Raw genomic sequence first — 13966 nt, 5'->3', positions numbered from 1 at the left:
AATTAGACTTAGGTTCACCATTCACTTATATTCTTGGGTATATTATAGATGACTCAATATTTCTGTGGATACATTGTTTCAGCAAGTGACACTTAATTGACAGGAGAGAGTGATGGTCCTTACAATTTATATTTATAGCCCCAGGGTCCAGGTCAGTAATGGGTACAGGACAGGTATTCAGTAACTATAGAAGGAATGAATGCATTGTAAAACCATATCTAGTGTATGTTGGGATGCACTAGACATGTGAGACCTTGCTTAGTTCACATCTGTTCCATGTTCCATGCAGGACTGTTAGCTCTGTGAGCTCCATTCTCTTTTGATGGGAGAGTAACAACTTAGCCTCACTTGCATTTCTAAGATTTCTAGAAGAAAGTGGGGAAGGACTAAGTGGCAGGAAGCAGAAGGCTAAAAACAATAGGATCTATCAGTTTCCAAGCAGTAAAACGGGCTTCTATGCCCAGCTTTTCTTTCTCTTTGTGCTTAGGCTTATAAAACCCCATAGTTCTTTATACAATTCATTTTAATTTATCTTACCTCTTAGGCCTAAAAATTCAATGAAAATTGTTGAGGCTGGATGTGAGAAGGTAAGGAGGATTTGAATATTCCCAGGTTGAGTGAAACAAAGATTTGGCTGAGTGGCAGGTTTCATCTAAAAGGAAGTCAAACATGCATACCATTTTAGTCTCAAGTGATTCTGTATTTTTGTATTCCCCAAGACTCTTGATCATAGGTACATGACCACAGTGTTTCCATTTAGATGAGTGCCTTTCAAGTTCAAGAATGAAGTGCCATTTCACAGTAGTCCTGGAAAAGGTCAAGACAAAGTGTATGCTAGCAGGTTTATCCTCAGGCAAGGGAATGATACTGAGATAGACTGGTACACCTTTATAGCTTCCCCATCTGCTATGCCAGACAACTAATAGTGATTCTTGCCTCCTTTTTAGAGATGTGTGTCTGTCAAGGGCATATCAGATATGAAGAAATGGTGAAGACTATTGAATATACCATATTTTCTAAGAGCCCCTTGGCACATGACCATACTTATGGCTCTTTGAAGATCTTGGGTCTTACCCTCAGATGTGAGCTTCTTGTGGCAGGAAGCCAAATCTAGGCAGCATTTGGAGCTTCATGGATAAAAGACATATATGATAGAGCTGTGGGAGTTAAGTTTAAGCCTGTTGTTCAACTTAGGGGAATTGATTTTGTCGCTCCAGGCCTGACTGCTTCTGGCCAGCTAGTCCATTAAGTGAAATACATCATGGGAGGAGACAATTTGTTTCAGGTCTGGATTATCTCTGCCAGACCCCAAACCACTGAAGAGATGGAGTATCCATTAAGAACTACCACCCCCTACTTTACTCTTGTTCCCTAGTCTGGCAGCTGTCCACAGAGATGAGCTGTGGGAAGTAAGAGAGACAGGAAGAAATAAAGAGCTGCTGACCTGAGTCATATTCAGTGAGGTGACCTGATGGGGCCCTTGGGTCTCATTTGCTGCACCTGCAGCTGATCCCACTAGACAAGCATATGGTCCAGAGAGCCTTCCACGGGGACCTTTGTGCCCTGCTCCAACCGGTGAAGGAAACATCTGGCCAAGAGATTATTTCAACTCCTGGGGATGGTGAGGTTTCCCACCAGCTGGCCCTGGGTCCCTGAGAACATGGCCATTATTCACATTCCCCTGTGTATACATATGCAAGATGCTTGTAAATTATCTTCTATCTTCAGTGAGAGCTAAACAAAGAAGAAATAGGTGAGAAGTAAATATAAGGAACTTCTTGGCAGGAAAAATGTGTAAGATCTTGGATCAGGTTACTTAAAGGAGGCCAAGAATTTTTCTAGAGCAGAAAAAGTATTGGAATCACCTGGAGAGCTTAAAAGAAGGTGAATTCCCCAACTCTGCTGTCTCCTTTTCCATTGTGATGTACACAGCAACAGGTGGAAGCATGCGTGTTTTGAAAAATTTCCCCAATGATGATGTGTATGTTGTGTTCCCTTTCCCCAAGTCAAAGAAGAACCACTATCCTGAACATTTTCTTTTTATTAAAGGGTCAAAACTTAACATACTCAGACAGTCACCAATTCTTTTTTCTATGTAAGTTCTTAATGCTACGTACTTCAAGGTGAATGAAAATTGCCACTGAAGATGGATTACTGAGAATTTGATTGCAGGAAAGGCATCATGTTTTAAAACACTATTATCTTTTTTTTTTTTGGTACCAGGGATCAAACTCTGGACCTTGTGCTTGCAAGACAGGTGGCAGAACCATTGAGCTAAATCCCCAGCCCTACTATTATCTTTTAAAACATGCATATTTTTGTAATGATGGACTCTAGGTAATTAGCATATCCATCACCTCAAACATTACTCACTTCCTTGTGGTAAGAACATTCAAAACCCACTCTTCTATCTATTTTGAAATGTATAATAGTTATAGTTATTATAGTTATTAACTATAATGAGTCTAGTGTGCAATACAATGCCAGAACTTATTCCACATAACTGTAACTTTGTACTCATTCATTGTGTATCAATTAAAAAGTCTTCTCTAAAAATCATTTATTTCCCAGAATTTCCAGTTTCACAGATATCATGTCATTTATCCCTACTATGTTGAGCAAGGTTAACAAAAGTCAGATTTCTGTTTGGGAAATGACAGTTCATAAAATTAACCTACTAGCAAAGATTCATGTGGTAAACTGGAGCATAGCAGAGAATATTGCTCAGGGCTTCTGCCTTCCAGTCTTAGGGTTTGTGCACAGGTTCTCCTGATTTTTCTTTTTTTTTTTTCTTTTAGGAAAAATATGCTATCAAAATGTTTTATGGAGTGGCCCACTATTTGCATAAGAACTACCTGTGGTGTTTGTTAATTCAGATTCTTTAGTTCTTTGGCTTAGAGCAAGAGCCAGGGACCTGCTGATCTGCAATTTACTTTTTACTGTTTATTTACTTTTGAAAATATGTGATGAAATATTTCAGAAGCATAAACTACTCTGCTTCAAGATAGAATATTACCATATAATTGAATCCTTCTTCATACCCTGAGCATGTTCTCTGGTCTCCTCCACAAGTATAACTACTGTCTTGGTATTCAAAAGTCACTTTATCAAATGTAACTACTTGTCTTCTCATTTTCCAGCATGATTCTAATACACACTAAAATATAAGAAACTCTGCTTAGCTTTATTTCTCATGTTGTTTCTTTCTGGAATTCCCCTTTCTTACATTTCTGCCTGTAAATATTTACTCATCTCTCAAAATCAGGTTCAGTGTAGCTTCCCTATGAAGTGTCCAAATATCTACTTTGGAGATTTCTAGCAGATATTGACTCTCCCATAACTCCATAATGTAAAGAGAGAATACGGGATCAAATGAATGGGAGAGGTTGGTGGGGAAGTTTTCTGCAGAGAAAAAGCTGAGATATAGTTAGAGGGCAGGGTTATAAATTTTCCCTATTTGTGTTTGAGTTGAAATTGCTATAAGAACAATAAGATGAGCAAATTAATAACAAATTAATCCATACCATATTTCTGCTCAGGGTAGTAAATTCTACTCAAATTCAAACTACCTAATAATCATGTTTGGAAGGAGGATTGGTAGTCATGCAAAGACAGGGGATGTGTGCTGGGAATATAATAAAATGACTGTTCACTCAACAGTTATACTTGTAAATGTAGTGGAGGGATGAAGGAAGTTGGTAACACCCAGTGAAGAGGCTAGTGCTATCCAGAGAAAAGATCAGACACCTACTTAATTAAGAACATGTAATTGGAAAGAGGTTACACAGCTGTTGAGGAAATAGTCATTCTGGGAGCAGGGGAAGAAGGTTAAGGTCAGCTGACATATAGCTGAAAGAAGGGCTCTAACTTCAGTCTCAGATTTTGCAATTTAGGCTTTGTACAGGTTTTGAGGTTGCCACAAATGCTGAAGTTGTGTACTATATATAATATATACTATAGGATGAGTTACTCCGTGACTTCATTTCTATTTTTAATGCATCCAACAGGGCATCTTTCTCCAGATATGGTCAAATATAATGGAATCAGCTGGCAGGTGCAAGTCAAATATGTCCATGAAGTAAGTTTACAACCTAATTTGCTCACCTGTCTAAAAGACAAGATGAGGGTATATGGGATTGAGAGGTCAATTTGGGCAGAGTATGGAGCTATATAAACTGGGGAAGGATGCACATTGAGACTCTTGGTCTCTGGCCAGGTACTTCTGCAAAACTGCAAGATAACAACTTCAGAAAGGCAGAGTTTGAATTGAGCCCTGCTCAGTTTTTGGCTTTTTAGCTGTTTGTTATGAAGAAAAAGAAGTGAGGAGGAAATCATCCCAGGGAATATAGGCAGAAACTGTGAGAGAAGCCACAGGGAGAGGCAACTATTTAATAATAATACATCTTTGTTGAATGCATTCTATGTACCAGTCATCTTATGTGTATTAATCTCATTGAGTGTTGGAACAGTTGTGTAAGAATACTATTATTATTTCCATTTTTAAAATAAGGTAAATGAGACTCAGAAAGTTCAAGTAACTTGCCTGAAATCAATAGCCTCTAGGTGGTAGAACTGGAATTTGAACTTAGGCCTAAGCAGAGTCCAGAATCCATTTTCTTTGTTTTGTTTTGTTTTTTCTTTTGGTACCGGAGATCGAACTCTGGTCTTTGCGCTTGCGTAGCAGGCGGCAAAACCACTGAGCTAAATCCCCAGCCCAAGAATCCATTTTCTTAAGTCATCATTTTATGGTGGCCATGCAGACCCAGTGCCTGTGAAATTCCTAGTGCATTCAAGGCAAAATATTCTTGCTGAAAGGTAACCATTTCTAGATAACCATCTCTAGGTAAAGAGAACCTATAAGGCTTGATGATCTCCGATCAGTGAGATGGTGTTGCCAGTAACCGGATATACGTCTTCGGTAATCACTTGTCCTCTCAGACTTTCAACATCCATATCTGTAACAGGGAGGAATTGGAACTGGTAATGTCCAAAGACCTTTTCTGCTAAGGTTCTATGACTATATGAGTTATCTAAGATGATATCCCAACTCTGCTGTGGAAGTCTCTTCAGAAGGCTTCCCCATTGGGGAGTATGGGCAAAAGAAGCTATATATTATATAATCAGTCATATTCTGAGAAGGATGCATTTATTGAGCACTTATGCACAAGGATTCCAGGATTTAGAGTTGAAAATAATATGGCCCTTGCCCTTAAGAGACACCTACTCTATCAAGGAAGACGGATGATAGAATATATATATTACAGGGTATTTTAGTCAGTAGAGTAAGCACAGGGTGCCATGGGAATAGAAAGGAGCATGTAACTTAGCCTGGGAGCTGGGGATGGGGAGGGAAGACTGCCTGGAGGAGCTAATCTCTGATCTGATCTGATCTCAGCATAGCTAGATCTGAGGAGCAAGGGGCTGAAGAAGGAGGAACTTTCCCCTTACTGTTCCAAGAAAGGTATTTGGCCAGCAGCACCAGTTCCTCCTAGAGAAGTAAGTCCCAGGGAGTTGAATGTAGATACTGGAAATTAGAGCTGATGTTCTTTTATAAACTTGTTATTTTTTCCCTAGTCTGTGTGGGAAAGCTCAGTCTTCATTAACTCTTCCTGCAAAGCTAATACATTATACTTTTTCCTGGCAACAAGAAAAGTCTTAGTTTTCACTTCCAGTTTTGTCTTAGCTCATTGTGCATACTCTATGGTACCTTCTCATATCATAAGAATTCAGTTTATCTGTAGTGATAACAGAAGTATTTCTAATACCATTGAACAATTACAAATCCTAGAAAGGTCTTTGGGTGGCCAGTTTCATGTCCTATAAGGCTTTGCAGCAAATACAAATTTTTTCTAATTTTAAGTGAAAAACTCGAGGGAATTTCTAACCTTAATTGATCAGTCTTTTAGTTTCTAAAACTTTTGCCCCTGTCAGTATGTTCTCCCTGTTTAAGCCTTCTTGCAATTTCTTTTTTCCCCTAGTAATAGTTTTAATCACACATGCACTTTATTCCCTACTTTTAAAAAGATTTAAGCATTACCTGAGTTGTTTTACTCCAATATTTTGCTATTATTTAAAAAAATTTTATTGGTACTTGTTTGCAGGGCATGATAATTATATTGCTATTTCTTGAGGTCCTTGTCTTTTCCTGCAGTTTTACTGAGAAGTGAGAAAAACTGGTTGCCCTGTGGCAGTCAAGCTTGGGCACTACTTTGAGATCTTCTTTCTCAAGGATTCATCTGAATGCAAAGTGGGATTATGAGTTGCACTGAATGTACATGGAATGCTCCTTAGTGAAGAAAGAGGTTTGAAAGTGAAGCCCGCAGTCCCTGGAGAAGCCTGCCTTTTACTATTCAAGGAAAATTCAATGGCAGTTCCCTGTTACGTGTTACTTTGCATATCTGCATTTATGGCATGGGTTCCTTCTCTGTTCTTTGTGGTGGTGCACAAGTAAAATGATCATATAATTAGGCTCTTTTGGTTGCAAATAGCTGAGAGTCACTTGACTTATCACAATGAAAAGGTAATTTATTATGACATGAAGAAATTGGAATTGGTAATCCATCAAGAAGGACTGGCTTCTTTTTAGCTCTTTCATGAACAGTAAGGAGTTTTTCTTATACTGTGTTGTGTCTGCTTCATGTCACCTTTTTCCTGTTGTCTTTCCCTATATCAATCAGTTTCCTTAGCTTACCAAGAGTTGATATCGAGTCATAACTTTGGATTGAACTTGGCTTTAGCTTGACCCAGACTTGATTCTACCTCCTGGTGTTTTTTTTTTTTTAATTTGTGTACTTTCTACTAATTAGCTCAGCATCTCTATGTCTCTTGACCAAAATGTTCAGAAATAAGAATCTCTTCTACCCATGTCTTCATGCCAACCTACAATGTCAACCATTACTGGCCAGTCAATGAATTTGGTTGCACTTTTGTCAGATGCCAATGCTTGGTCCATTTTGCTGTGGCTAAAGGAGAGATAGGGTCATTGGTTATAGGATCTGAAAAATTTAGCCCATGAGAGAGAGAGTTATGGGTGAGGCAATTGCCCTTAGAAAACACTATTGGCAAGTGGTCCCAGATTTATATCTCTGGTTGGAAGTGTAAGATTACCATTGAAGTCCCACAGTTTCCCTATAGTGGCTAAATGACTTAAACAAAAGAAGAATAAAGGCAAGGGGCACAGTGGAAGATATTAGAAGCCAAAGAAGAAAGTGATGCTTGGCTTGAAACTGAAATAATATTTTGAAAACAAGGGAATAGTGTTTTAGTCACCGGGAGAAGTCTACTTGTAGAAGTGTAGATTTTAATGTGTCAACTGACCCCAAGTTACAAAAATCAGATGCTATTTTCAGCTTGTATGGAGCTACATGTCATTTAGAAAAAGCTAGATTTACATTGTTATTCTCCATAAATCAGACCAGGTTAGAAGAAGTTGGAGAAGACAATTTAGCTTTATGAATTACTGTCAAGGTACTTTGATCATAAAATATATATTGCTTTATCTCAACTTCCAATACCACTCTTGTTTTTAATGAGTTGTCCCTTCGACTGTGTACTACACTTCACCACCTCTGGCATGGCAAAGAAATGACTGTATGACACTATCATAGAAATTTAGAATAAAAGTGGAAGTGTAAGCTCTGAGTGGAGGGAACAACGTTTGAGCTGAGCTAGTCCAGGCTGCGTATTGGGGTGACAAAAGACCTGTTACATTTTTTTTTCATTAAGTTTATTGGTGTATTTTAGGTACACAATACAGTTACATTCATCATTAGGAACTTATACTTTACATGATGTATCTTGGTTCTTTTTTTTTTCCTATTTCCCTGCCCTCCCTTCAACCTCTCCACCCTTCTCTATTTACAGACTTTGTTTCCATTTTTTCCTTTTCTCATATTTTTTCCTTTCCCTTCTTTCCTTTTCCCTACCCCTCCCACTTCCCCTACCCTTTTAGACCTTTCTTCCTATTTCATGTTATCAATTATACGTTTTGATCCTTATTTACACTTTTAGTTTCTCACACCAGAGAAACTATTCAGTATTTACACGTGTTCCTATTTATTTCACTTAAGAGAATGTTCTCAATGTTCATCCACTTAGCTATAAATGTCTCTAATTTCTCATTCTTTAGGGCTGAGTAGTACTCCATTTTATTTTTAAAAAGCACATTTTCTTTATCTAGTCTCCAGCTGATGTGCAATTGGGCTGTTTCCAAGTTTTAGCTGTTACAAACTATGCCGCTATGAACATGGGTGCGCATGTATCACTATGGTATAATTCATTTAGTTCTTTTGGGAAGACCCAGCAGAGGAATAGCTGGGTCAAATGGGACCTCTAATCCTAGTTTTTTGAGGCATCTTCATACTGATTTCCACAGTGCTTGCACCAGTCTGCACTCCCACCAACAATGGAGAAGTGTTCCTTTTTCCCCACAACCCTGCCAGTATTTGTTATTGGTTGATTTCATGATAGCAGCCATTCTTTCTGGGGTGAGGTGAAATTTCAGTGTTGTTTTCATCTGCATCTCTCGAATGACCAGTGACCAGTGATGTTGAAAATTTTTTCATATATTTATTTGCTGCTTTTACTTCTTTGTCTGAGAAATATCTTTTCATTTCAGATGCCCATTTTTGGATTGGGTCTTTCCATTTTTGGGGTCTGATTTTTAAAGTTCTTTATATATTCTAGAGAATAGTCCTTTGTCTGAGGAACAGCTGATAAAACTTTTTCCCACACTGTAGGTTGTCTCTTAGCTCTGTTGGTGAAGACCTGTTTTATTTTTTTATGCCTGTGTCTGTGCTTTTCTTTCCAGGACTGCTGATAAGCTCAGGCTGTGCCTTATATCCCTTAGGATGGAATAGCCCGGAGATAATGCAAACATGTGGAAATGTCTCCAATCAATTTCGGTTAGGTAAGGTGTCTTGGGATGGATGGCAGTGATGGCACATGGCTAATATGTTTTCCAATGCTTTACTGCTTAGAGGAGTCTCTTCTTCTTAGTAGTATTTGCCCGAATCTCTTGTGGTGTTAGTTTGTGGAAGATGGTGGTGGTCTGGCCAATTTATCTGGCCTCCGTAACTCATAAGGATTGGCTATAAATTTTCCTTCTTTAACTCTCTCTCCATGTAATTTATGTACTTTTGCCTAGGGTTCCTTGACAAGTTTGGAGCAACTTTGTATATTTAGGAATTTGAAATACTTGTAGGCTCATGATGTGCCATCTTCTGAATAAATACTAGCTACCATTAGAGTTTTCATCCAGGCACTATTTTCTAAATATAAGTCAGCAATATCTTTTATCAATTCCAATGGGGATATAACTAGAGGTAATTTAGTTTACTTGAAGCAGGGGAAACTGGATTAAGTGTTAGAAATTGTTCCTAACAACAAGAGCTATTATTAGAAGTTACAGATATAGGTTCAGACTAGATCATTCTTTACCAGCTGTTACTCAGCTTAGTTTAGGATTATGATTGTGAATTGATAATATATTATATTAGAGTCTAATTACAAGACTTCAAAATATTTCCCCAACCTACCATCCTATCATCATGGAAGAGAGTAAGAGAGGAAATATCTAGTTTTCATTGAGTATTCACATTTGTAGGAAAGGATTTGGTGCCAGTGAGACCACTTATATCTTGTGCCCCAATGCCTCCCTTTCTCTTTGTTGTCTTAGACTGTTTTATTGAGTCTTGTCTGACCCATGTTTGGAGGAAGGAGTTTTTCTCTGTACAAACATAACATGAGGGCAGTGCAATATAGAAAACTTGACAAGTCTGAAGCCTGGAATATTCGGTGTTCTGACTCAGAAGAGAGATAACTGGTAAACATAGTCCTGCCACAAGGGAAGGAATAAAGAAATGCTTGGGGGAAGTGATAAAGACAAAGTAAACATTTGGTCTTGTTAGCTAGACTAGAGAAAGCTTTTTTTTTAAAAAAAAAAAACCACATTTCTACTCAGTTCTTAGACTTATGATTCTACATTTAAAAAAATTTATACTTTTATTGATTATAATTTACATATCATAAAATCCATCCTCTAAAATTTATGAACAGTGCTTTTTGGTTTACAAGGTTGTATAATCATCCTCACTATCCACTTACAGAACATTTTCATCAGCACAAAAATAAACTCCCTACCCATTAGTAGTCAGTCACTATTCCTTCTGCTTTTAGCCCCTGGGAACTACTATTCTGGATCATATAAACGAAATCATAGAGCAAACCTTTTGAATACCATTTTTCAGTCAACATCGTGTTTTCAAGTTTATCCATGCTGTAGTATGTGTCTGCACTTTATTAATTTTCATAGCTGAATAGTATTCTATGGTATTAGATATATTGTATTTTTATCCATTTGTCAGTTGATGGATACAGGATTTCCATTCATATTTTGACTATTATGAATGCTGTTGCTATGAATATTTTTGTACATATTTCTATGTGGGCATATATTTTTATTTTGGGGTTTGTTTCAAGGAGCAGGATTGATGGGTCAAATGGTAACTCCATGAGAAAGCCTTTTGAGGAACTGCCAGGCTTTTTTCCAAAGTGACTATGCCACTTTACATTCCCATTAGCTAGGTACATGTGTTCTAGCTTCCTAACATCTTCTCCAAAACTTATTGTTCATTTTTTATTATAGCCATCCTCATGGGTATGACACCATATCCCATTGTGATTTTGATTTTCATTTCCCTAGTGACTGATGATGTTAAGTGTCTTTTCATGTACTTATTATCTATTTATATTTCTTTTTGGAAAAATTTCTGTTCACATCTTTTATCTACTTTTAATTATTGTTTCTTTTTTGTTAAATTTTTGAAGATTTTTACATACCCTGGATACTAGAACCTTTTCAGATATATGATTTGCAATGTTTGAAGTATGAAAGCATTTAATTTTGATGGTATACTCACAAAGTTTCAATTACCTATTTTTTCTTTGTTGCTTTTGATGGCATAGCCAAGAATACATTGAAAAATTCAAACATGAAGATTTACCCCTATATTTTCTTCTAAGCATTTTATAGTTTTTGAGTCATATAATTTTGAATTATATTTGAGTCTGTACCATTTTGAATTAGCTTTTATATGGTATAAGTAGAGGTCCAAATTCATCCTTTTGCACGTGGATATCCAGTTGTTATGTATTATTTATTGAAAAGCCTATTGTTTTTCCCTCATCGAATGATCTTTGGTACTCTTGTTGAAAATCAATCATCCATAAAGTATTGGTTTATTATCTGGGCTCTTGATTCTATTCCCTTGATTTGTATGTTTATTCCTATGCCAATACCACACTGTGTTGACTAGCATCGTGAGTCCTTTTTTCTCAAAACTATTGGGCTATTTTGGGTATATTGAATTTCCATATGAATTTTAGGTCCAGCTTGTCAATTCCTGCACAAAAGCCAGCTGATATTTTTAAAATAGGGATTGTGCTCAATATATATATTTTAGTTCAGGTCGCATTACTACTATAATATTGTTTTCCAATTTATGAACATGAGATGATTTTCTATTTAGTTAGGTCATATTTAATAGTTTTCAATGATATTTTGTAAATTTCAGTATATAAATTTTTTACTTCTTTGGTTAAAATTGTTGCTTAAGTATTTTACTTTAAAATTTATTTTAATTGACAATCAATCAATCTATCTATCTATCTATCTATCTAATCATCTATCTATCATCTGTCTATCTCCCCAAAATGTATACACACTTCAGGAAAAGAAAAACTTGTATAAATACTTTAATATACACCAGATATTGGCTCACCCTAAATTGACTGCTTTATCCAAATACATAGAATTTTCATGATGTCTGAATAAATTTAGTATTAAAATATTTATACATCAGGTCAGGGATTTAGCTCAGTGGAACTGTGCCTGTCCCATGAGCGCAAGATCCTAAGTTCAATCCCCAGTACCCCCCAAAAATACTTATTTTTTTTCCTGAAATGTGTATATCATTTTGGCAGACTCTGTATATTTATTTATTTTTATTTTTAATTTTAATTGATTTTATTGGTAGATTTTAGGTATACAATATAATGACATCCATTATTGGAAATTTGCACCTTTATATAATCTCTCTTGGTTCTTATTTTTCCCCATTCCCCTGCCCTCACTTCAACCCCTCCATCCCTCACTATTTACAAAGATTTTGTTTCCATTTTTTCATTTTCTCATATTAATTTGTTTTCCTTCTTTCCTTTCCCCTAACCCTCCTACTTGCCCTTCCCTTTTGCCCCTTTTCTTCCTATTTCACATTATCTATTATACCTTTTAGTCCTCATTTACACTTTCAGTTTCTCACACTAGAGAAACTACTCGATAATTACACGTGTGTCCTATTTGTTTCACTTAAGAGTATTGCCTCAGTGTGCATCCATTTAGCTATAAATGTCTCTAATTTCTTATTTTTATGGTTGAGTAGTACTCTATTTTATAAAAAAAAAAACCCACATTTTCCTTATCCAGTATCCGGTTGATGGGCACTTGGGCTGCTTCCAAGTTTTAGTTGTTACAAATTGTGCTGTTATGAACATGGGTGCACATATATCATGGCTGTATGATTCTTTTAATTTTGGGGGGAAGATACCCAGCAGGGGAATAACTGCGTCAAATGGGACTTCCAGTCCTAGCACTTTAAGGTATCTCTTTACTGATTTCCACAGTGGTCACACCAGTCTACATTCCCACCAGCAGTGGAGCAGCTTTCATTTTTCCCTGCAGCCCCAACAGCATTTGTTATTGGTTGATTTCTTGCTAGCACCCATTCTTTCTGGGGTGAGATAGAAACTCAGCATTGTTTTCATTTGCATCTCTCAAATGACCAAAGATGTTGAACATTTTTTCAAATGTTTATTTGCCATTTCTACTTCTTCCTCTGAGAAATGTCTGTTCATTTCAGATGTCCATTTTTTGATTGGGTCTTTAAATTTGGAAGGTTTGACTTTTTTAAGTTCTTTATAGATTCAAGATAGTAGACCTTTGTCTGAGGGACAGCTGGTGAAAATTTTTTCCCACATTGTGGGTTGTCTCTTTATACTGCTGGTGGTTTCTCTTTGTGTGCAGAAGTTTTTAGTAAGAAGAGATCCCATTTGTTGATTGTTTGTGCTAGTTCACAGGTAACTAAGGTTTTGTTCATAAAATGTTTTTCTACACCAATGGCTTCAAGAGTTCTACCTAAGCTTTGCTCCACCCAGTTTAGCCTTTCTGTTTTAATATTTAGATCTTTAATCCATTTAGATTTTAGTTTAGTGCATGGTGAGAGATATAGGTCTAGTTTTAATCTTTGCCAAGTTGAAACCCAATTTCTCCAGCACCATTTATTAAAGAAGCTGTCTTTCCTCCAGTGAGCGTGTTTGGCTCCTTCATCGAAGATGAGGTGGCTGAGTGTGTATGGAGTTGTTTCTGCATCTTCCAATCTGTTCCACTAGTCCTCAGGTCTGTTTATTTGTGAGTACCATGCTGTTTTTATCACAGTAGATTTGTAGCATAGTTTCAGGTTGGGGGTTGTGATACCCCCTGTCATGTCTCTGTTGCCTAGAATTGGTTTTGCTATTTTAGTCTCTTCTTTTTCCAAAGGAATTTTTGGATTATTTTCTCAAGGTCTGTGAAATATCCTGTTCAAATTTCAATTGGGATTGCATTGAATCTATTTAGCAGTTTTGCAAATATGGCCATTTTCACTATATTGATTCTTCTTACCCAGGAGCAAGGGATGTCTTTTTATTTTCTGATAATATCTTCAATCTCTGTTTTCAGAGTGCTATAGTTTTAAGTGTAGAGTTCTTTGATTTCTTTTTTATTATTAAATTCTTTATTGGTACATTGTAAGTATACAACACAATTACATTTGTCATTGGGAATTGTACCTTTACATAATGCATCTTGGTTCTTATTTTTTCCCCATTCCTAGACCTCCCTTCATGCCCTCCACCCTTCCCTATTTACAAA

The 13966-nt window shown here is 36.7% G+C and overlaps 1 protein-coding gene across 1 annotated transcript in view; it reads left to right on the top strand.

The window, feature by feature from the left end:
• Lhfpl1 (LHFPL tetraspan subfamily member 1) overlaps positions 1 to 13966 on the top strand; it is a 78326-nt gene that overhangs the window by 23332 nt on the left and 41028 nt on the right. The window contains exon 3 of the mRNA XM_004861480.3: positions 8810 to 8908. Within this exon, the coding sequence (XP_004861537.1) occupies positions 8810 to 8908 (99 nt within the window). The remainder of the gene's footprint in view (positions 1 to 8809; positions 8909 to 13966) is intronic.

This window comes from Heterocephalus glaber, unplaced genomic scaffold (assembly GCF_053883595.1).
Source record: "Heterocephalus glaber isolate CG9 unplaced genomic scaffold, H.glaber_assembly_v1.0 deba00001613, whole genome shotgun sequence".
NCBI classification, from domain to species: Eukaryota; Metazoa; Chordata; class Mammalia; order Rodentia; family Bathyergidae; genus Heterocephalus; species Heterocephalus glaber.
Note: the sequence above shows the minus strand (reverse complement) of the source record. Positions and strands in the feature narration are given on the sequence as shown.